Source organism: Arvicanthis niloticus, chromosome 4 (genome assembly GCF_011762505.2).
Source record: "Arvicanthis niloticus isolate mArvNil1 chromosome 4, mArvNil1.pat.X, whole genome shotgun sequence".
In the NCBI taxonomy this organism is placed as follows: domain Eukaryota; kingdom Metazoa; phylum Chordata; class Mammalia; order Rodentia; family Muridae; genus Arvicanthis; species Arvicanthis niloticus.
Window position 1 is genome coordinate 63,386,460 of NC_047661.1, and position 22,288 is coordinate 63,408,747.

Sequence of the window (22,288 nt, forward strand, 5' to 3'; positions counted from 1 at the left end):
GGTGAGGACTGCTTTTCTTTCACTGTAGAAACATTTAAAAGAATTTTCATGAAACACTTGGGATTATAGTTATTCCAAGATTATTACTGCTTAGAATTTTCAGACCTTTATCGATGAACTTTCCTACAGGAAGTCATGCCAAGGACTTGTCCCTTCAGATTTGGAAGGGACTAGTTTTTTCACTCCTCCTGGTGCTGAATATACTACTAAGAATTTTCTGTATGACGCTGTAGGTTGGTTACTGTACTTTTAATCAATAAGATGATTCATATATGCTGTTCTGCCTGTGGAGGGAATGTCGAGTTTATTTCCCCCATTGCCTTAATCCTTATAAATACAGGGTGAATCCTGAAAGAATGAATGGCCATCCACTTTGGAATTGTCAGTGTATAACACACAAACACACACACGTACACACGCACGCACACACATACACACAGAGACACACACACTTACCTGTTTTTTCTAAATATGAAAAGTCTTTACTATGTCCTCCTAAAATAAATAAGCATAAAGCTTGTCAGACAAGCATGGGAATGAACTCCTGTAATTCCCACACTTGGGATCCAGAGGCAGAAGGACTGAGAGTCCTAGGCCAGGCCTGGCTCTGGTCTCACAGAGCTCATGTATTATTAGTCTTGCCTCATAAGTATAGCTCTCACTCATCAGAGAAGACTTTTGCAGCCAATGGAGACTGTTACAGAAATCTATAGTTGGCCAAAATGCAGACCAGACCAGACTGGAGGTTACACAATTCAGTTCATGCATCTTTATTGCAACACTACACCTAAGCACAAGAACATCTTAGAAGAGGGCACAGAAAGGCTACAAGAAACACAGGTCTGCTATGGGATTATGTCTGTGTGTGTGTGTGTGTGCGCGCGCGCGCGCGTGTGATATACATGGGTGAAGCTTGATATATAAAGTCTCAACAATATTGTCCCCTAAACATGATTTACATGATGACACCAGTTGACACGCTAATGTGGACTGGGGAAGCACCTCACAGTTCCATTCCTAGATGAAGAACTACAGGCAGTCAGTGGCTACTGAGAGAGAGAGAATCAGTCATCTCTAGCCATGAGTCCCTGATAGTCCAGTTCCAATACTGGTCAACCACAAATACATATGAGTGACACTAAGTGGACTTGGTAGTGTGTGTGTGTGTGTGTGTGTGTGTGTGTGTGTGTGTGTGTGTGTAACAATAATAGTTAAAGAGGAAGAGATCATGAATCTGAAAGGGGATTGAGAGGAATTAGCATAGGGAAAGAGGGTGGGGTGAAAATGATATAAAACAGCTCACATATGAAAGCCACTAACTAATTAATTAATTAACTTAAAAGTCTCAGATGATGGCTCCTGCAGTAGCCATCCACACAGCTCATCCCTGTACCTCAGACCCTTCCCTAATTCAGTGAAGCCTGCCAGGCCACTGCTGGCGTTGGAGACTATTTATAGTAAAACACACCAAATATTCAAAGGTTACAATTCATGAGTCCAGATTAGGGCTGATGGTATGGGTTGGTTGGTTGGTGGGTTGGTGGGTTGGTTGGTTGGTTTGGTTTTTACTTAAGATCTTTCCTTTAGAATATGGGAGGAGACTGTCCCAGGGACTCCTAGTGCATTTGAAAGATAACTTGTAGAGTCATGGTTTGTTGGTGTGTGGCCACCACAGCATAGAAAGGGCCCACAGCCCTGAGCTTCTTCCTTGCCTACTAGGTGCTGCCTGTCTAGTCTTTATGCTTTCTCGTGAGAAGGGATGATATTTATAACATAGACTTTTTTTTTTTTTTTTTAGGTAAGTCAGAATATTTGCAAACATTCCACAGAGCCCAGAGCCTATGGCTGAGATCCTCATCCTTTGATGAACCTGACAGCTGCCCCAGCAAGGTTTCTTTCACAGCTCCAGTACATATGAACTCAGAAACATTCAAGGGAGCCCCATGCATCAGTACATCAGAAATCCTTCCCCCAGCCCCAGATGATTCTAATCTGCGTTTATGTCGAGGAACCATCTCTCTAATGGCTAATAATCTCAGTTGCCCTTAGAATCTCTTGGGGTCAAGGGACCATCAAAAATTATCACTCTGCAGCTGTCATCCTGAGACCTATAATTCCATTCCAGGATTATGATGTAACTTGGTTACACTGTCATCTGCAGACAGTTGTTTTTATTATTATTATTATTATTATTATTATTATTATTATTATTATTTCACTTTCCATTCCCATCACTGCCCCCTATTGCAATCCCTCCCCTGGTACCCCTTCCCTTCCTCTCTGAGAGAGTAGATCGCCCAACTCCATGTATTCCTCTACCCTGGCACATCAAGTCTCAGCAAGGCTAGCCTCATCCTCTCCCATGAGGCCAGACAAGCCTGCTCAGCTAGAAGAATGGATTCCACAGACAGGCAACAGCTTTTAGGGATAGCCCACCACCCCAGTTGTTCCGGACCCACATGAAGACGGAGCCTGCAGACAGTTTTTTATAAGTTGCCGAGGCCTTTCTATGTCCAGCTAAAATTAAAACGGGTTAGAACAGGCTTGTCTAAGCACTGAGTTACAAAGAAGCATTTCATGACTGTAGCAGTCCCTCTTTATCTGTGGTTTTACTTTCTGCAGTTTAAGCTACTCATGAGCTACAAAGATGCAATACATTAAGTGGGAGATTCTGTAAATAAATAGTAACGTTGACTTTCATGACTTTCTCAGCTCAGCATCCTGTGAAATCCTTCACCCCTCTGCTCCATCTCACGGAAACATGAATCACCCTTTGTCCAGTGCCTATGTATATGCTCCCCATCTGTCAGTCACTGAGCAGCTGGCTCAGTTATTAGATCAGCAGGCACTGAATTATGATACCTGTGTCCAAGTAACCCCCATTTTCATAGTTTATATTCAAAGCACAGACATTTACTACACTGTGTTCATTATTTCATTGTTCATTTTTTAACTTCTTGCTGTGTTTAATTTGTAAATTAAACTTTATAACAGATACATGTGTGTGCATGCATAGGAAAAAACACATCACATATAAGGCTCACCGCTACCTAAGAGTTCATTCATTGGTGGTGGGTTTGGGGCATATCACCCAAAGGAATTCCTTTGTTCTCTGTCCACAGGAGCTGGGTGGTATGATTTGAGAAAGAGAACTTTATAGTCTCTAGTTTTAAATAGGAAAAATAACAACAACAACCAAGTTATTGAACAAATGCATAACCACTCTGTAAACTATTATGGCAATAGTATTTCCCAAGTACCAACACTCCCTATCCCAACCAAACACCACATTCTTATTTCCTTCTACAATGCTTTTTCCATAGACTCAAATCTAAGGATTCCATGGATTTGGGGATTGGATCCTTGTTCTATGGCCTTTACTATGGAATAATGGGGAGAGACTTTGCTGAGATCTGCTCAGACCAAATGGCATCTACTCTAGGGGTAGGTGGTGTTTTCTTTATTTGATTTATTTATTTTAATAGAGGAGGAATCAGCCCCATCTTATCTAAACATCAGTCACATCAGTATTGTCATGGTTCTCCAGATTCATTGCTCCCTGGAGTTGCATTCTACCAAGAACTATTTGTTGTTAGTTAATTAGAAAATACATCCCTGGGGCCAAGAAGATGGCTCAGTAGATGAAGGCACTTGCTGATAAGACTAATGACATGACTTCAGTATCTGGAATCCATACAGTGGAAGGAAAGAACTGACTCTTGAAAGTTGTCTTCTGTCCTTCATAATAAGCCACGTGATATGTGCCCCATCCACTCCAACACACACACACACACACACACACACACGCAAACACACACACAAAATAATTTTTAAATGTGAAGAAAATACACTCTTTGTATAGAAGTACTGGGAAATGCATTATTTTGTAAAAAAAATGTGTTACATATTTGAGTTATCATGTCTAGTATATTCTAATTGCCAACATTTAAGGAATTAATTAAAGGTGAGTCATAACAGAAACCACTTATTTCTGACTGAATCTTCATCTAATAGAATAAAAATAACATTTAAGGAGTCAGTATATAGCTCAAGAGTAAAGCAATTGACTAACATGTTTGAAGCCCTGAGTTGACTTCTTAGGCATGTAAGAAAATAATTGTATTTGATGCTACATACAAACATTTTAGAATCAACTCAGGGTAATCTTGCCACAAAGATTAGTCACCATCGTGCAGCATGCGAAAAGGTAGAAATACAAAAAGTGATTAATGTGTTCCGAGTGTTCATTGATAACTGGATTATTTTTAAATCTCAAATAGTTTTTAATGCTTTTAAAATTAAAATTCAGAATGGACATGTGTCCTAGTGAGGTGACTTCTAGACCCAAGTATTGGGAACAATCACCTGTGTCTGGCGTATGTGTGCGTCTCTGAACACTCACACACCCTGCCCTTCCTGTGTCCTGTGCACAGCTAATGTGAGGTGGGGAATCCATGTGAGTAGCAGAGGTGAAAGTTCTGGGCTCTCCTTCTGCCCATTGTGGATCAGGACTTAAAAGGACATGAATCTGACTTCCTGGGCATCCGATGTTCTCCCTGTCTACCCTTGGCTCAACTGTACCTTCTTTCTAGAGCCTGCAACCTGACTTCCGAGGTTCAAAGTTTTGAGTACCAAACCTTTGCTATTCCTCTACTGCGCATTGCCTAAGGGATGGATGCAGAAAACCGCCCTTCTCATAACAGTCAAGTTGTGTACAGGAAGCAACGTTTTAGCTCCCCGGTTCCAACAAAACCCAGACATCTTGTCTCTAAGATAATCGCTGATGCCTCTCCTGCTTGTTTACAAACATTAAAGGAAGAGAAAGATTGTTTGTGTTCTGTCTTCCCACGGACCAGGAAAAAGAGCCTCAATGGTAGATAGCCCAGTCACAAGCACCAACTCTCTATACATCTTACATGATCCCACCCCCCAGTCTTAAACACTATCACCACCTATCATCTTCATTCTAGCTCCAAAATCTATTCTAAAAACAACATCATGACAATTTTATAGTCACTGGTATGTTGGTATATACATACGGGGTATTCTGGTGTACATACAAAGGCACACACTTGAACATATGTTTGTGACTGAGGTGAGAGAGGAAAACAACCTCTCTAGCCATGCCAATGTCTTAGCCTCACACCAGATCACTTAAGTCAGAATCAATGGAAGTGGAGCCTATGTACGGAGACGGAGACGGAGACGGAGACGGAGACGGAGACGGAGACGGAGACGGAGACGGAGACGGAGACGGAGACGGAGACGGAGGAGACGGAGACGGAGGAGACGGAGACGGAGGAGACGGAGACGGAGGAGACGGAGACGGAGGAGACGGAGACGGAGGAGACGGAGACGGAGGAGACGGAGACGGAGGAGACGGAGACGGAGGAGACGGAGACGGAGGAGACGGAGACGGAGGAGACGGAGACGGAGGAGACGGAGACGGAGACGGAGGAGACGGAGACGGAGGAGACGGAGACGGAGGAGACGGAGACGGAGGAGACGGAGACGGAGGAGACGGAGACGGAGGAGACGGAGACGAGACGGAGAGACGGAGACGGAGAGACGGAGACGGAGAGAGACGGAGACGGAGACGGAGAGAGACGGAGACGGAGACGGAGACGGAGACGGAGACGGAGACGGAGACGGAGACGGAGACGGAGAAGGAGACGGAGAAGGAGACGGAGACGGAGACGGAGAAGGAGAAGGAGAAGAAAAGGAGAAGGAGGAGGAGAAGGAGAAGGAGAAGGAGAAGAAGAAACACACAGGAAAAGGATTAAGCAACTATCCACAAATGGAAGGACCTTAAATTCATATTTTTGAGTGAGAGGAGCTATTCCAAAAGGGCTACACATGATCTGATCCCATTCATATGACATTTTGGAAAAGGTACAATTACAGAGATGCTAAGCCAGAGGTTAGGGATGGAGAGGGTTGACTCAACTGAACACCGGGAGACTTTTGTAGTAGTGGAACTGTTTGATACTAAATTGATGGATAAATGACAATGTATTTTCAAAAAATTCACAGAATGACATTGCAGGAGGGATATAGCTTTATGCATGCAAACCTTTAAAAACCATTTAGGAGCTCAGAGAATCCCAAGATAAAAAATAGTGTAATGGAAATAATCTAACTTTATGGGGGGGGGGGACCTTGTGCTGACTTTAAACTGAATGGAGATTGTAGGTCTAAAAGCTGAGAGAGCTATGCATAGCACCGTGCTCTCAGTGGTCGTCATCGGCAGAGCTATGGACTAATGATTCTGATTGTTCTATATGTGTATTCTGCAATGGAACCATTAGATAATAGGACAGTTGATATTGGCATCTGAGTTTCTCCTTGTCATAATGAGAGATTACAGATAAGCACAGAGAAATGGCCAACATACACCACATTAGCCATAGGGTTAGAATATAACCACATAGGGTTAGAATTGGAACTATCAGTACGAATTTGTGTTGTTTTCTATAGGTGCAGACAAATACATACAAAAATATTTATAGGCATGTGTATAGACACAAGTTAGTATGTATAGATACATTTCCTCACTCTCTTAACCAAGAGATCATGGAAGCAATGGCACCCCAATGCCCAGGTCCTAGTTTCTCATATCCTCCCACAATAAAAGGAGCAAGGGCTTCTTAGAGAAATAGCTAATTATAGAACTGGGTAAGGAATATCCAGTATGAACCGGGAACATATCATAGCATCCTAGGGTAAGAAAGTACTGAAAACAGTAACACCCACAATGACAGGGAGATCAAAGGGCAAAAAGCCTCCAATGTTCACAGCTGGTAGCCAGCAGAGCGGTGCTAAAATATTACCTGGAGCATAAAGCAAGTAGTCCAGAGTTCAGATTCACATAAAAAAATGAACAAGTGCATGATGTGGAAAGATGCTTGCAGAATGCCCCCTCAGTGCTATAAGAGAAATGTTTTTCACATTATGGGAATTCTGATGTGTTACCACTATTGATCAAAGTGTCATCTGAGGCTCTGAGAAAATAAAAGGTTCCCAAGTTCACATTCTAAATGCGTTGTTTTCAGGGGCTGATCAGGCTAAGCACTCAGATAATAAATGTGGGCGTCTTGAAAAGGAAATATGGCTTGGATTTGCTCCAGGTCTCTGAATGGGAATCTCCAAGAGGAAACAAGATGGAAAGATCCAGGGACTGGATAAGCTCAACAGCTGTCCCTGTGGTTCAGATTTGCTACTGTGGACAATAACTGCAACTCAGAGGCAGAATAAGTGTAGAGGTTTGATGGATGGCTATAGCTAAGTTTGTTGGTACTAATGGGCCCTACCAGGGATGATCAGCCCCCCTGAGCATTGCCCCTTCAGGAAATGGCATCTCAGATACTAGTTCAGTTCTGTCTTAGTTAGGGTTTACTGCTGTGAACAGAAACCATGACCAAGGCAAGTCTTACAAAGAACAACATATATTTGGGTCTGGCTTACAAGTTCAGAGGTTCAGTCCATTATCATCAAGGTGGGAGCATGACAGCATCTAGGCAGGCATGGTACAGGCAGAGCTGAGAGTTCTACATCTTCATCTGAAGGCTGCTAGTGGAAGACTGGCTTCCAGACAGCTAGGACAAGGGTAAAGCCCCCACCCAAAATAACACACCAACTCTAACAAGGCCACACCTACTCCAAAAGGGCCACACCTTCTAATAGTGTTACTCCCTTGGCCGAGCATATACAAACCATCACAGTTCAGAAGCAGTGAAGACCCCCAGGTGCCAGCGACTGTCTGATACTGTATCTGCATTGGCTGCCCTGTGTGTACTCGATGGCAGGGGCTCTCCTCTCCAATATTGTTCTTTTTCCTTCCTATAGTATCAGTGGGATTGCTGCCAGGAAGCTGTCAGGTGACATCTGTGCTATTTGTGGGCAGAAGATCTTTGTGGCACTTGACGAAGAAGAGTGCATTGAAAACACTTACCAGTTGCCATGTAGCCACATGTATCCTTCCCACAGAACCCCTTCTTGAATTTTCTGAAGCTTTTGGCTTCCCAGCCTCTCCTTCTGTCTCCATTCCTCTGCCTTGCATAGCTCCCACCCTAAAACCTTTGTCATCTGACCCTGTCTTTTCTGGAGACGTTCTGATGATCCACAGGCTGGAGATGAGCAGCTGATTAAAATGAGCTTCCTCCTTTGTAGTAATTTCCTTTTAAAAGAAGGCTCTTCATCCCACCTGGGCAGGAAGGTTGGTCATTTGAGCAGGGCGCTGCCTGGAGAAGCAGGTAGAAGCCATATATGTAAGCATATGAAGAAAAAGAGAAACAGAGGCAGAAGTAGGCTGAGAATAAGAAAGAGTCATGTATAGTTTGGGGTATCACACAATGCCAGGGTACGTGTTTAGTATGCAGGAGGCCAGCACCACCAAACCCTGTGGAGTGTATCAGGTGCAGGGGAGAACCCATGACTGTTCGTATAGAGCCTGGTGTTTAAACCTCGGTAGGACAACACATACAAAGTCTACTTTGACTGGAAATAATCTACAAGGAGCCCACTTGTAGCAACAGAATAGGGAAGAAGAAAACCAAACCACAGGTTTCTAGGCAGAGAGCTTTAAAAAGAATGGCACCATAAGACAGCCCAACACTTCAGATCACAGAAAGAGGGACTGGCATTTGGCATCTTGTTTGCAGACCATCCAATGCTTCTACCTATGGGTTCCTGCTCAAACAGGTCTCTGTTGGCTGGAGGGTCTGGAATGGTAGGAATGTCTATTGGTTGCCTTTGTGTGACTATGGGCAAGCTGCTTCACAGAAACCCTTTAGGGAAGAAAGGCTGGTTTTGGCTTACAGTTTCAGAGGGTTTGGGTTTGTTATGGTAGAGCATGCATGGTGGCTGGAGCATGTGGTAGGTACTGTTTATCATGGCTGACCATAATGTAGAAGGCAAGGCTGGAACCAAAGACAGACTGTAACCTTCAGTGATCCTCTCCTAGTGGCATTCTTCTGCCATGAACTCTCACCCCTTCAGGATTCTACAGCCTTCCAATATGGTGCCACCTCCTTGGTAGCAAACATCTAAACTTAGGAACTCATGAAGGATATTTCACATCCAGACTACAATGGATAAGCCTGGACCTATAAACCAGGTTTTTGTGAGAATAGCCTGAACTACAAAATACTGTCTTAGGACCCTTGAACAAAGAACCCCATGTTGTCCAAGCCTGTGACTGTAGATACCAAAGTTGTCTTTGGGTTGGCCAGCAGCCCACATTGTCATTTGTTCCTAAGTATACAGCAAAGTCTTGCTCATCTTTACATCACAGCATGCATTGTATAGCTCTGTCTCCATACACCCGATCAGATCAAAGCCCTGGTGTGATGAGATGCTTGGACCGCTATCCTTCACCACTGCAGCCCACCCAATCCAGTCAATCAAATCTAATGCCTTCGATATGCGTGGCCAATGATGCAGTCCTGTCTAATCTGGATGCTTTCCACTGATTCAGTGCTAAAAGTCAGAAACTGGTCCAAATGCATCTCAAATGTAACAGGAACCTTTCTTCAACATTTAAGCCTCAAAAACTTAAGGGAAGAAACACAAAGATATCCCATATGGAATTCTACAGTGTTTTTCTTCCTTTATGTGTGACACACACACCAAGAAACTATCATTCTTAGTAGAAATTTTCCAAGTCTGGCCCTAGTTTTAAGTATGATTTACTTTTCAAATGTTGGAACAGAGTCTCTTCTGCCAATTTCAAGTGGAAATATTTTCTCTCTCCACCTTTAAAAGCCCTTAGGGATTGCTATACATGTGAGTATATGTAATCTAAAGTGTAGTCACCTTTAAATATGCTTTTCGGGGAGGATTACTAATGGCCCATTTTAGCATGAGTCATATTAGTGAGGAGTGAGCAAATCTGCATCACATGACCCAGGAGAGACTATCTGGGTTTCGCTCTGCAGCAGCTCGGCCAGTGTACAAGCTTCCAGCACAGAAACTTCAAAGATGAAAGAACACAAATCAGAAGATGGGAATGTTTGATGCTGGCTTCGTGACCCCAGAACTCTATACCTGTCTGGAAGGTGTGGCTCTATGCTAGCCTTTTTAAAAGGCTGGCTGTATGTGAGTTCACAATCCTTCTCATAATTTACCACTTTGAGCTAATCCAAGGACATTGCAAGAATGTTCAAGATTCCAAGAACACAAAATAGTGGAAACTCTTAGCTGCATAGAGAGCTAGTCTGGAGGAATAATATCTACAGTCTTGCCAGGGTTCCACCTCACAGTCCTCTGGGGGTTGTTGTTGTTGTTATTGTTGTTGTTGTTATTGTTGTTGTTGTTACTGTTTTGTTTTAGGGAGGAATGTTCGATATCATTGCTGTCAACACAGATGGGTGGGCAGGCTGGCCAAAAAATAGTAGAAAACATGGAATCTTAATTTCCAAAAATAGTTAGTTTTGAAAGGTCCATCCAAACCTTCATTTGGTAAACATTTCCTACACTCCTGCTTAAGATAGCAAGGGAAAAGGATGAATAGTCCATGGTCATGTGGTAATCTGTAACCTGTGAGAGACCATACGTGCACACACGGCAGGTTATGGTATCTTAGGGTCTGTCTCTGGTCCTGTCAGAAAACAGGATTCATGCCTGCTGAAGGACACTGGGAAGACTTTCTACAGATGGTGTACATAAATGAATCTGATCATGCTAGAGATTAAGACATTTGTTATGTTTATATTATATTAAAATAATGGTCCTTCATCTGTAATTTTTTAAAGATGAAGAAAAAGCCATTTCAGAAGTTATTAGAAATGTTTGTAATTTGGTGGTACTGTTTAGCCTGCATGGGGCTCTGGGTTCAATCAGGAGGGAGAGAAGTGGAGGGGAGGAGAAAAAAACAGCTATAAGCTTAAGAACACACATAACCCCAGTGCCTACTGGTAGGATTCATACAAGATAACCAGTAATGCACAGAATCTAGGATTGGGAATTCCAGAGCATGTGTGTGGGAAATGCACAAATACAGATGTCGGGGGACTGCAAAGATGCATTTGCATAAGAAATTATTGTACAAAAGGGTCCTTGCGCTCTGCATCAAGTTTTTACTGTAATCAAGAAGACAAGGACAAACAAGGCCAAGATGTTAAGTAAATTCAACAGGTCATAAGGCTGCTGCAGTCCCCTTCCCACCCTCCCTGTCCCTGGCTCTCTCTAAAGTAGGAATATGCACACTCAGGGTGAGTTATGGTGGCGTCCCGTTCCTAAACAGAACAATCCTTTCCAGGTCACCACCACAGGGCATTGCTCTTTACTAACTTCCCGAACGAGTTACCTCAGCTTTCATGGATTCTGCATCCGAGGCTCATGTATCATCAGGAAGAAGCAGACTTGCCCGATCTGAAGAGGGTGATCGGTAACCCGTATCCTTTTAGAAATGCACAAAACAGTACCTTAAACCTGAACTGCCATTGTCTTATTATAGCTGTGGTAGAAAACTTCTGCTGTCTAACAACAAAGCGGCTGCTCTTTTAGTTTTCCTCACCTCTGTTCCTATTCTGGGTAGGAGATTAAGTACCCAAGACCATTGTACCCTTTATGGGTCATACTTTCTATGCTAAGAGATTTAGTGGAAATGTGTTGGGGCAATTCGAAAAAAAAATGGGCACAACGTGAGGAAGAGTGGAGATGATGAATGGGTGGGTGGGCAAATAGTTGGGTTGAATGGGCTTGTGGGTAAATCATAGATAAATTAAAACTGAAACTTTAGAAGCTAAAACTGTTAGTGTGGAGAAGGTTGCTTGGGAGCAGAACAAATTTTATCTTTACCCAAAGTGACTAGACTTCTTGTCCTACATCTTAGGTTTTTTAATTTCTTCCTCTTTTTAGGTTAAATTCCATCAATAATGATACTGGAAGGAAACGAAGACCCATAGACTCAGGAAGCTGACTGATAGCAACAACTAGGACTTTCAAAAAAAAAAAAAAAAAAAAAAAAAAAAAAAAAAAAAAAACAAGTTTATGTGTTTCAGAGTTTTGCCTGCATGTGTACCCAGTACCTTTAGAGGCCAGAAAGGGTGCATTGGGTATCTTGAAATTGAAGTTACCAGTAGTTGTAATCACCATGTGGGTGCTGGGAACCAAACTGGGATTCTCGGGGAAGAGCAGCCAGTGCTCTTAACCACAGAGTCATTTCTCCAGTCCCAGAAACTAAGACTTGTGTAAGCACCAGGATACCCAGCAGAATAAATGCAAGTCTCATTAAGACCACAAGAAGGTTAACAGCACTCAACCAGACTTAACTAGAAAGACAGTCCCCCACATCTCTGTCCCAAGACCATAATATGTTTCTTCTAAGGATTAAAAGGACTTGAGCATGTCACCTCTTAAGCAGAAGGACCCTGAGAATGTGACATCAGCTTGCTACGTACGTCTTCTCACGGAAGGCTGCCCTTCTGTACTTGCTCAGTCAGAGGCTTCACAGTGCAGAGAAGGCCACACCCTCCCTTAGTCCTCTGTTCCTCACCAACCCAAAGCACGTGGTTTTGTGGTGGCTCTTGACAGTGCACCATCTCTGACTATCAGACGGGAACTCTTTCAACTAAGACATGAGAAGAGCCCCACCTGTGTGTCTTTGGGTCTTAGAGCTAGGCTGTGATTGAGGCCACCTGCTGCACCCACACAGGCTTAGCCCAGCCTGAGGCCCGAATTCCACTGTATGCATGGTGTCTCCTCTCCTTCTTCATCTACTGTCCCTGAATTTCCCTTCTAGTGTGAGGTGACTGGACTCAACAACTTTCAGTTACTAACTTACAAAAGTATGATAAGTCCACCTGTCACAAAGCCAGTTATCACATTAAACTACACTTTAAATAATGAAGATGGATCTGTTTCTTTGCATTGCCTAGAAAGAACAAACCACCAGATGCACCATATACGTCATTTATTGAGATTCGTACAAGGAAAAACCTGTGCGAGAAAGCCGACCTTCGTTTGGAATATTGCTATCAGTGAAACTGTACATCAGCTAAGCTCTCTTGGTACAATTTATTAGTGATACCAGAAAAGAAAATAAACCATATGTGGTATAGAGAAAACTAGTGCTACTCTTCTTACTGTCCCGAATCTTCTCTGATGAGTCCATGGTTGGGAATCTGATCTCAGGTTTTGCTCACTTTACAGCCTCCCTTGTGTTCCTTGGTTTTCCACAGACAGGTTTTTCTTTTCCTTTTTTCAGTATGGCCCTTGCCCTTATATCACTGTTTGGTCTTAATCTCAACTTCTTTTCAGAAACTGAATGCGATGCAGACAACAATAACTAGAATGCTGCAGATTTTGTGAATGTTCATATACATTTGCTTATTTTTGTTTCTTTTTCAAGAAGCAGCCTCTCAATGTGTTGCCCAGACTGGCTCCAAACTCTCATGCTCAAGCCTGTCTCCTGCCTCAGTCTCTCGAGCAGCTGGGACCATGTGCGTCACGACGCCTAGCATGCAAAACTCTTCTAGTCGAGCATATTGAATTCACAAGAGGAACTGGCCCTTTGAGACATTGTTAATCATATTTGTAGGTGATATTAATGGGTGCTTCTTCTGCTTGGCTTTATAGAGAACAACCCCTTAACTAAGCCTCAGCCCGTTGCTCTAGTAGCCATTCCCTGTCGTCATGATGATGGCTCTTATTCTTTGGAGCCACAAGAAATAAACCCTCCCTTCTACAAGTTGCCTTGGTCATGGTGTTTTATCAGAGCAGATACTACTCCTACAATGAATTCATCTAACATTAGAGGTCACTTGTTAAACAGCCAACACTGAATACAGACAGGGAGACACATGGTCTACAATTCCTGAGGCTTTTACACTTTTATGAAAAGGAAGAAACTACACTGGTTGCTTTTCTTGCCTTTACAAACTGGCAGTGTTTCATCATCAAAGTAACTCACTTTTCTTCTTATTGGGGATTTTTCTTCTTCAAACTACCAAATGTCTTGGTGTTACCATTGGCTCACCTTTCAGACTCCTAGATTTAAGTGGAGTGTTTCTCTATTTGGCAAATATCTTACTAATTAGACATTAGGTATATGCATTGTACACTGAGCATATGTAGGCAAGGCCTAAGGAAAGGAAACAGTCTTTTATATTGTTTGAGAATTCCATACACATATTTTGACCAAATCTCCCTACTCTCTCCCATCCTACCCCTCCTACCCTTTCTCCTTCCAAGTTCATGTGCTCTTTTGTTCTTCTTAACCCACTAAATCCACTGAATACTGCCAGTGTGTTGCACAAGCATGGGGCCATCTCCTATATTACGGGCAACCAATCAGGGATTGCATCCAGAGTAAACAGATGTGGGGAGTGGAACTTGTGAGCCCATTCCCAATGCATGGGATTTCAGCTGGCTTGATCTTGTACAGGTCTTGTGTTCACAGTCGTATCCACTATGAGCTTGTGTGTGCGGCATCCTGTCATGCCTAGAAGGAACTGCTTCACAGAAGTCCTATTACTACTTCTGACTCTTCCATGATGATCCCTGAGCCTTGGGATGATGGGCTGTAATACAGATGGTCCATTTACAGATGAGCACTCCCTAGTACTTTGACCAGTTGTGACTCTCTATATTAATCAAAACCTGCTGCAAAAAAAAAGGGGGGGGGGGTGGTTTCTAGCAAAGGTTGAGAGTTGCGCTAAACTATGGACGTGAAGATAACTATTTAGGGTAGAGTCTAATAGCACAATAAGAATAGCTAGTTTTCCCCTAGAGTCTATGACCTACCCAGCCACAGGTTCCTGGCCAAGTTAACAGTACCAGGTATGGGGATTCTTGTGGAACAGGCCTTAAATACAATCAGACAGCAGTTCTGAAAACATCCATGTCACTCTTTCACCAAATGGTGTGCCTCTTCAGGCTGCTTGCTATTGAGCCTGTAAGGTTCCCAGCTAGGTAAGATTAAAGACGAGTTCTCTTACCTGATAAAATACAGGGCACCTTCTGGTACTAGGAAAGCTAGAAGGAAAAAGGAAACCTCAAGGTCAGTACTATCTCAATTTCTCTGCGTCCTATGAATCAAGTATCTGGTGTCTTCTGCAATAGGATTTTACCATAAAGTTCTTGAGGACAACCAAGAACAAAGACCTATGTAGTAAAAGCAAGTCTTACAGCACAGTTACAATTGCTTTCACATTTGGAAAAGCACTAAAAATTAGTTTTCTTTCTGAAAACAAAATTAGAGTCCTTACATTTCTCAGCCTGTATGCTATACTGTCCTGATATTTCCTCTGTCAAATAAATTAGCCTATTACTTCTGAATTCAGCTATTTAAACTTTCATGACAGAGGCAGACAAGACCAATTCTTTGCTTTTGTCTATTGGTTTCAGAGTTTTTTATGTTGGGGTACTTGCTCTATTTACAGTTGGTTTTTGTACAGAGTGAAAGATAAAGTGTAGTTTATATTCTTCTGAGTTCAATTCCCAGTAACTGCATGGTGGCTCACAACCATCTGTAATGGGATCCAATGCCCTCTTCTGGTGTGTCTGAAGACAGCTACAGTGTACTCACATATTTTAAATAAATAATTTAAAAAAACATTAAAGGCAGTGGTATCTGTCTTCAGATTACTACATGTGGAGTTATTTTGAGTCATAAGAACCCTCTAGGTATATAATTACTTTAAAAATCTTTTGCTCACATGTATTTTTTCAGACAGAAAAAGAAAAGCTTTATAGAATTAGATATGAGACTTTGCACAGGAGAAAAAGCAGCAAACTGTCCAAGGGAGTCAGCAAGCAGACACTGGAAATGAACAGCTAAATCCAGTGGGAATCTGCACCAGGACATGGGAGACTTCTTTCAGATCCTTACAAATTAATATTTAATTTATACTTAGAGAAAAATATGAAATACTCAGACAAACCTAATTCACACGAAAACACAGCCTGTGTCATTTATATTGGAAGATCTAACGGGATGATGGGACACAACCCCCTCTCTAGGAATAGCAACTAGGAATAGCAACAGATTCACCTGGGTGCCCCAAGTATTGTGACTCCTTGCCCCTGGTATCATCTACACAGAGGGATGGCAGGTGAGTAGATTAGGAAATACTTTCTGTAGCCACCCTATGTCACACTGACTGGATACAGGCATTAAACTGTCAGTCAAAATGTACCATTTCCAGATGCTCTAAGGGAACCGGCTAGTTAGATATCAATAAAGGAGAGAGATAAAGAAAAACAGAGAAACCATTCTCCTGATGTCAAATATTTATATTACAGTATTCAAGATAAAACTCATAGTTACTAGTTATACTTACCAAATCCTCAATAGCACAATTCTATGGTACTTAAAAACTTTGTTACAGTTTGTGTCACAAAGACCTTAATTAAAGCAAGACAGAAACTGAGTTCCTAGGACTTTATTGCAGTTCTCAGATTTACCCAAAACACTTCCTGCTGGCCTTCATCCAAGGGCCACTCCAGGTATGTCTTGGTGTTCATTATCTTTCGCAGTTTGCAGAAGCGCTGGGGAATGGCTTTCTTCTCAATGGGCTCCAGCAAAACAAGGATGGCTGCGTCGTTGTTCTCGTCAAAGAGCCTGAAGTGGGAGAAGTCCAGTTCGTACTTGCACCACTCGCTGCGTACGAAGTTCTCAGAAAGCACAAACACGGTTTTGTGGCTCTTTTCGATGGAATCGATGATATTGTCAATAATCCATTTGCCCGGAACAAAGTCCCGCTTGTGGAGACACAACTTGAAGGGCGGATCAGAGTTTTCCAGCTGCTGGACCATGAGGTTCTCCACCCAGTAGGAATCCTGTTCACTGTAGGAAACAAAGGCATCATAGCGAACGTCCCTGCAAGGAGCTTTCTTGGGCTTCCTCTTGGCCTGGAGCCACGCCCACATCATTCTCAGGTACCACAGCCCGTGGAAATGGTGGCACAGGGCACCTATGAACAGGATCAACAGGAGAAAGGCACAGCAGATTCCAGACACCAGTGCTGCCTGGTGACACTCCAAGACAGAGGGCCGGGCATCCTGAAGCCTCTGGCCTTGCAGGCGAGGCGGAGAGTCACACAGGTAGCTGTCTGGCCAGTCAACCAGGACATGGGCCAGGGCTGGCGTCTCCAGAGTAAAGGACAGAAGTTCGCAGGAGCAGATGAAGTGGTTGTCACCTGCTTCCAGAGTCTCCAGTTTGGGAAAAGAATCAAGTTGGTCTTTAGAGAAAGTATTTATTGCGTTCTCTCTGATCTTCATGACCAGTAACACAGGGAACAACGAAGCATCCGGAAGTGTCTTCAGCTTATTCCTGGAAATATAGAGCTCTTGGAGCCGAGGCAAAAACAAAGAAAACGAATCAAGATTGTTGTTACTAACATCCAACACCTCCAGCGTCTGAGGAATGCATGTTTTTACCGCCTGTATCCCTGTACTGGACAAGTTCAGAAAGCGCATCTTTCCTGGCCACTGACAAGTGTCAGGCATCTGCTGAAAACTATTCCTGCTGATGTCAAGGGCTGTCAGGTTTTTCAAAGTCAGCAAAATCTCTCCAGTTCTTTGTATTGATCTCAAATGATTCTGGCTCAAAACTAAGGTTTGGAGAGAAGGCCAGGCGCCCTCACAGGCAGAGTTTTTCAAATATTCTTCAACCATCAGATTTTCACTGAGGTCTAAAAATTCTAGTGATTTTAAATGCTGTGAGAAGGAGCAGGGAACGAGGAAGACCTTACTGCTTTCTACTGTGATTCTCTTCACCTTCTCCAGGAGGGAATATACAGTGTGTAGATCGTAAAATAAATAGAACTGGGGAATATGCAACCTCCGGATTGTTATTGTTTCTACTTTACCAAGCTCTCTCACGATGTCTGATTCCGAGGGGTTGAAATCACCGACCCCATTGAGGGTACAGTCATCAAACTCTACCTCCGACAGCTCCAAGATGTAAGGCAACAGCTTCAGGAGTTCATTAAAGCTTTTGTCAGTGAGACCCGCATTTCGGAATGCCAGCTTCTTCATCGGTGAGTGGACTTTATCTACAGGCAGTTCTGAAAACTGGAACCTGTCCAAGTTAGAATCTCTTACTTCTAAATGTCTCACAGAACTCAGAATATCTGCAAAAATCCCCAGCAGGAAAGCAGACTCGCTCAAGTGAACGGTCAGGTGATCGATGTCTCTAATCGACTTGAGGCTTCGGGACTCATAATTCCGGAGACTTAATGAGTTAATTTCAAGTTCATTGAGAGAAGTCAGCCCAGCAAAATCTATTCTCCTTATCTCACTGAAGGTGTCCCCATTTCCTACCCTGAGGGTTTGCAAATTTGTGAGACTGGAAAAGAGCGATGTTTCCCCCAGTGTCCTGTAAGGATTTCCCATTAAGTTTAAGTACTTCAAAGAGGAAAGGGTCTTGAACCAGGAGGAAGATAATCTAGACAGATGATTATCAGACAAGTCCAAATGTTCAAGACTGCCCAGTGAGTAAAAGGCGTCTCCCTCTATTGTATTGATCCCACTGGACTCCAACATCAGAACCTGGAGGTTCACACATGCTTGCAGGTCACCATGGCCAATGTAGGTGATCTTGTTGAAAGACAGGTCAAGGCTCTTCATGGCTGCTGTGAGTCCTGAGGGAATAGAGGTGAGAGACCTGGAGTGGCCATCACACACACCAGCGGCATCACATGACAGAGACGCTTGAGCTGAGCAGCCTTTGCTGGAGAGTCCTATAATGGCCACCAAGATCCAGAAGATCCAAAGAGCTCGGAGCATCCTCTGAGATTTGACCTTAAAACAAACGAAGCGTATATGAGTGAGTGTGCCTGAGTATTTTCATTCTTGTGCATATTCTCTCTTTCTCTCTCTCTCTCTCTCTCTCTCTCTCTCTCTCTCTCTCTCTCTCTCTCTCCCCTCTCTTTCCCTCATGTGTGTGCAAGGAATAAGTTAGAGGCAAATGCAATACAGGAATGAAAATTAAAAATTAATTTCATTATACACAATAGCACTAGCAGATATTTGTTTACCAATGAAGAAATATAAAAACAGCCATCTGAGAGAGAGGAAAAAACCAACCCAGAATTCAGTAAATGTAGGTTGGGAATGAACAAGCAAGTAGTTAAAGACATGAACTAGACATGGCCGTATAGCTCACTAGTCATGAGCTCCTGTCTTTAACGCCTCTGGTCATCAAGTATGTCTCTTACTTGACTCATTGTTCCCTTGGCTCATGATCCACAGGACTATAACACATCTCTCACTGGCACAGAGCCTACTCTCGTGCTCACTAACTCTGCCTTGCTCCTGCTAATAGCAGGCAGAAGAAGGAATGTTTGGAGCCTTAGGCAGAGAAGGGTCAACAGTTTGCTGAGTTGAAGGAGACATTCAGGCCACCAGAACCTTCTCATTCTACAGAAAGCCCAATCCCAGATGGGCTACTTAGATGAATGCAAAGGAAATAAGGTAGTTTGCCTCACTTCCTCGGTATGCCTTCCTAGGAGAATCTAAAGCTCGTCTCCCAGTGCACTTTCTGGGCCCTATATACCCTGTAGCTCTTCCATGCAACCACACGTGCCATGGTCATATTTTCTCAGTGAAGTAACACAACCATTTTCCAAAATACATTTTACACTTCTGTATTGGTTGGGAGGAGCATACATGTGCCACGACCCAAATGTGGAAGTCAGGGGACAATTTGAGGAAGCCAGTTCTTTCTTTCTTTCTACCATGTAGGTTCTAGAATTGGTCATCAGGCCTGGTGGCAAGCACCACGTTATGGTACAGGTATGAGTGCATGAGTGTTTTGCCTGAATGTATACACGTGCATGATATGTGTATAGTGCCCTCGGAAGCCAAATGAAGGCATGAGATCCCTATAACCATGTGGGTGTTGGGGACTGAACCCAGGTCCTCTGGGAGAGCAGCAAGTGCTCCTTACTGCTGACCCATCTCTCCATCTCCCACAGCTTTCTCTTGATAACTGGTTATGCACTTTCCCTTTTAGTGCCCCTAAGGAACCTATCTCTTAGACTCAGCAGATGATGGGCCTGAGATGGAGCTTGTCAGTGGCGCGCTCTGCTAGTATGCTAGTATGTCTGATCCCCAGCACCGAATAAACAAGGCATGGTGGTACACTCCTCCGACTCCAGCACTCCAGGCAGAGGCAGCAAATGCAGTAGTTCAAAACCATCCACAACCACATGAGCTGCTGTCTCAGCCCATAAGGCATGAGACCATCTCAAAAAGATAAGCCAGCCGGTGATCTGTAGGTTGTAGATATTAATTCTTTCTGATGCTACGAATTTGATCATTTCAGTGAAGTACCTTTTATTCAATGTAATTAATATTTGGAGGCTTCCGATCATTGCGTTATGAACTTTCTCAATTTTTCCCTATTTTTAAGTGCTCTCTCTTAACTTTAAACTTGAGGGTGATTTTTCACTGGGCACTTATCCAGTTAAATGCTAATTTCTTATAAATTTGGCAGTACAAAAACAAAAAAACTGGTAGCTTAGAAATTTCCAAAACAAACTGTCACTGTCTGGTAGTTTTTGTACCCACTAATTAAAGGTTTAAGGTTCAAGTGTTCTTTGTTTAGAACATAAAGAAACTTAGAATATGGTGAAATACGATATTTTCCAATAGTGCCGAATATTTCCCTTTTGGGGGAGGAAGAGGGTCTCTTCGTCTAAGTCCAGCCACCTCACCTACCATTTGATTTTTGCTGAAGAACTTTCGGTCAGATCAAAACCATTCGAGCAAGCTGAGCGTTTTACACCCGAAATAATTTCTCCTTTTTGAAACCAGAAAAGCCCTTTCCTGACATCTAAGATGTAAACACAGGGCTCTCGTTTATGGAACTGAAGAAGTCATAAGGGCAACCTCAGAAGCTCCTTATTAAACGACTCCACTCACTCTGTCTGCGGTTTCCGTCGTAAGTTGTTTTCTGACCAGAGATGCAATTCGGATGCTCCAGAGACAAGCGGAAAGCAAAGAAGTGAAGCCCCTACACTCAGAAACATGATCCTGCGCAGAAGGAAACAGTCTGCACCTCTTCGAACATCTTTTCCACTTCTAGGGCGCCTTCCAACCTTCACCTTCCGAAACTAAGTTTGAGGACACACCTCCTGCCAGTGACCGCCTGCCCCGAGCCTGGGGACAAGAGAGGAGTGGGCTCGGACAGTGCCACCGTCACCCTAAGCGCCCCAAGGTTCAGGGGCACTACAGACGCTCCCCCTCTGTGACCCCAGCCAGAAAGGCTGTAAAGACGCCGGTCACACAACCCCAGGCTCTAGGACAGTGGCTGCAGCTCTACGGCGCCCCTATCCTCTCTTAGTGTCCCTCTTTATACAGGGATCACAGCTGGAAACATCTGGCCCCAAAGCTGAGACTGGACTACAGCTGGAAACACCAGTCTTCAAAGCTGAGCCGCCCAGCTATGGGAGCGGGTGCTTTATGTTGGGAACCAGGTCCCCGCACCGCGAGGCACAGCGACCGCCCCGCCGCTCCGACCCTGCCCAGGGAGGGGTGCAGCGACCCGGCAGCGGGAACGACCCACCTACCTCGGAGACCTCCAGCCGCCGCTCCCGTGCCCTCTGGCCATCTGGGTACCAGCCCACGAAGGCCGGGAAGTGCGGGAAGGGGATGTCCCCAGGTCAGGGCCCGAACTTCCCGGTCTTCAGCACCGCCCCTTGTGCGACAAGCGCCGCCCACAGGGGTCTGCAGGGGGCGGCCAAGCGGCACCAGAGCTGGCAGGAGCTGCAGGGCAGGCAAAATAAAACTGAGAGTCCAGAGGCTCCGTGTGGGAATTCCCGGAGTGCCTGAGACTGGGCTATCAAAGAGAAAGTTGACTCCCAGCTCGCCTTTTAACTGAGTTGAGCAACCTGCTACAAGGGTTCTGGAAGGAAGAGCATATTCTAAAGTGACACACTCTCTCTTCGGTTAATAGAATGCTCCAGCTGGGAGAAGTTAAAGACTGCAATCAGGTGCCAGTCACAAGGAGTTTTTATCAGATCACCATGAGGAAAAGATTGGAGGCCTGGACAATGGTGGCTGAAGGACTGGGGGGGGGGGGGGGGGGGGGGGAGGGTACCACACCTTGACCAAAACTGCCTATTTATGGATACTTGTTGTATTATCTAAATCTAAACTTGTGGTGACAGGATGCTGAACTTTGGAAAGGGGCATCGTACACCCTCATTATTTAGTTGTCTTCCTGAAGTGGCTACACTGAATAGATATTTTTCTGATGTCTACTGTTAGCCATTTAAATAGCTTAGTGCCGCCTGATTGGAGAGGCTAGCTAGCCAGGGCTGCCAACACCCAGGTTCAA

The 22,288-nt window shown here is 43.9% G+C and overlaps 1 protein-coding gene and 1 long non-coding RNA gene across 7 annotated transcripts in view; one reads left to right on the top strand and one right to left on the bottom strand.

Moving 5' to 3' along the window:
* The window catches only part of LOC143442016 (uncharacterized), a 28,623-nt gene extending 16,973 nt beyond the window's left edge, over positions 1-11,650 (top strand). The window contains exons 2-4 of the long non-coding RNA XR_013109880.1: positions 1,799-1,890; positions 3,324-3,444; positions 11,258-11,650. This is a non-coding gene — a long non-coding RNA (uncharacterized LOC143442016). The remainder of the gene's footprint in view (positions 1-1,798; positions 1,891-3,323; positions 3,445-11,257) is intronic.
* Positions 11,651-12,896: 1,246 nt separating this feature from the next.
* On the bottom strand, positions 12,897-21,955 carry Tlr2 (toll like receptor 2). Of its 6 annotated transcripts, none has more exons than XR_013109883.1 (4): positions 21,519-21,955; positions 20,872-21,108; positions 16,284-18,747; positions 12,897-14,976 (listed from the first exon to the last, which is right to left on the bottom strand). XR_013109883.1 is itself a non-coding variant. In XM_076932582.1 (4 exons), the coding sequence occupies exons 2-3, from the start codon at positions 18,730-18,732 to the stop codon at positions 14,968-14,970; spliced, it is 2,334 nt and encodes a 777-aa protein (XP_076788697.1). In that variant the 5' UTR covers positions 18,733-18,747; positions 21,519-21,955; the 3' UTR covers positions 12,897-14,522; positions 14,940-14,967. The 6 variants fall into 6 exon arrangements, 3 of the variants coding, with proteins under 3 accessions (XP_076788697.1, XP_076788696.1, XP_034357195.1); XR_013109882.1 differs by lacking the exon at positions 20,872-21,108 and having other exon boundaries at positions 12,897-14,522; positions 14,940-14,976; positions 21,519-21,953; XM_076932582.1 differs by lacking the exon at positions 20,872-21,108 and having other exon boundaries at positions 12,897-14,522; positions 14,940-14,976; positions 16,408-18,747.
* Between the last annotated feature and the right edge of the window lie 333 nt (positions 21,956-22,288).

What these genes read in the sequence shown, in the direction of transcription:
- Tlr2 (XM_034501304.2), bottom strand. Translation starts at nt 18,732, where the DNA reads ATGCTCCGAGCTCTTTGGATCTTCTGGATCTTGGTGGCCATTATAGGA.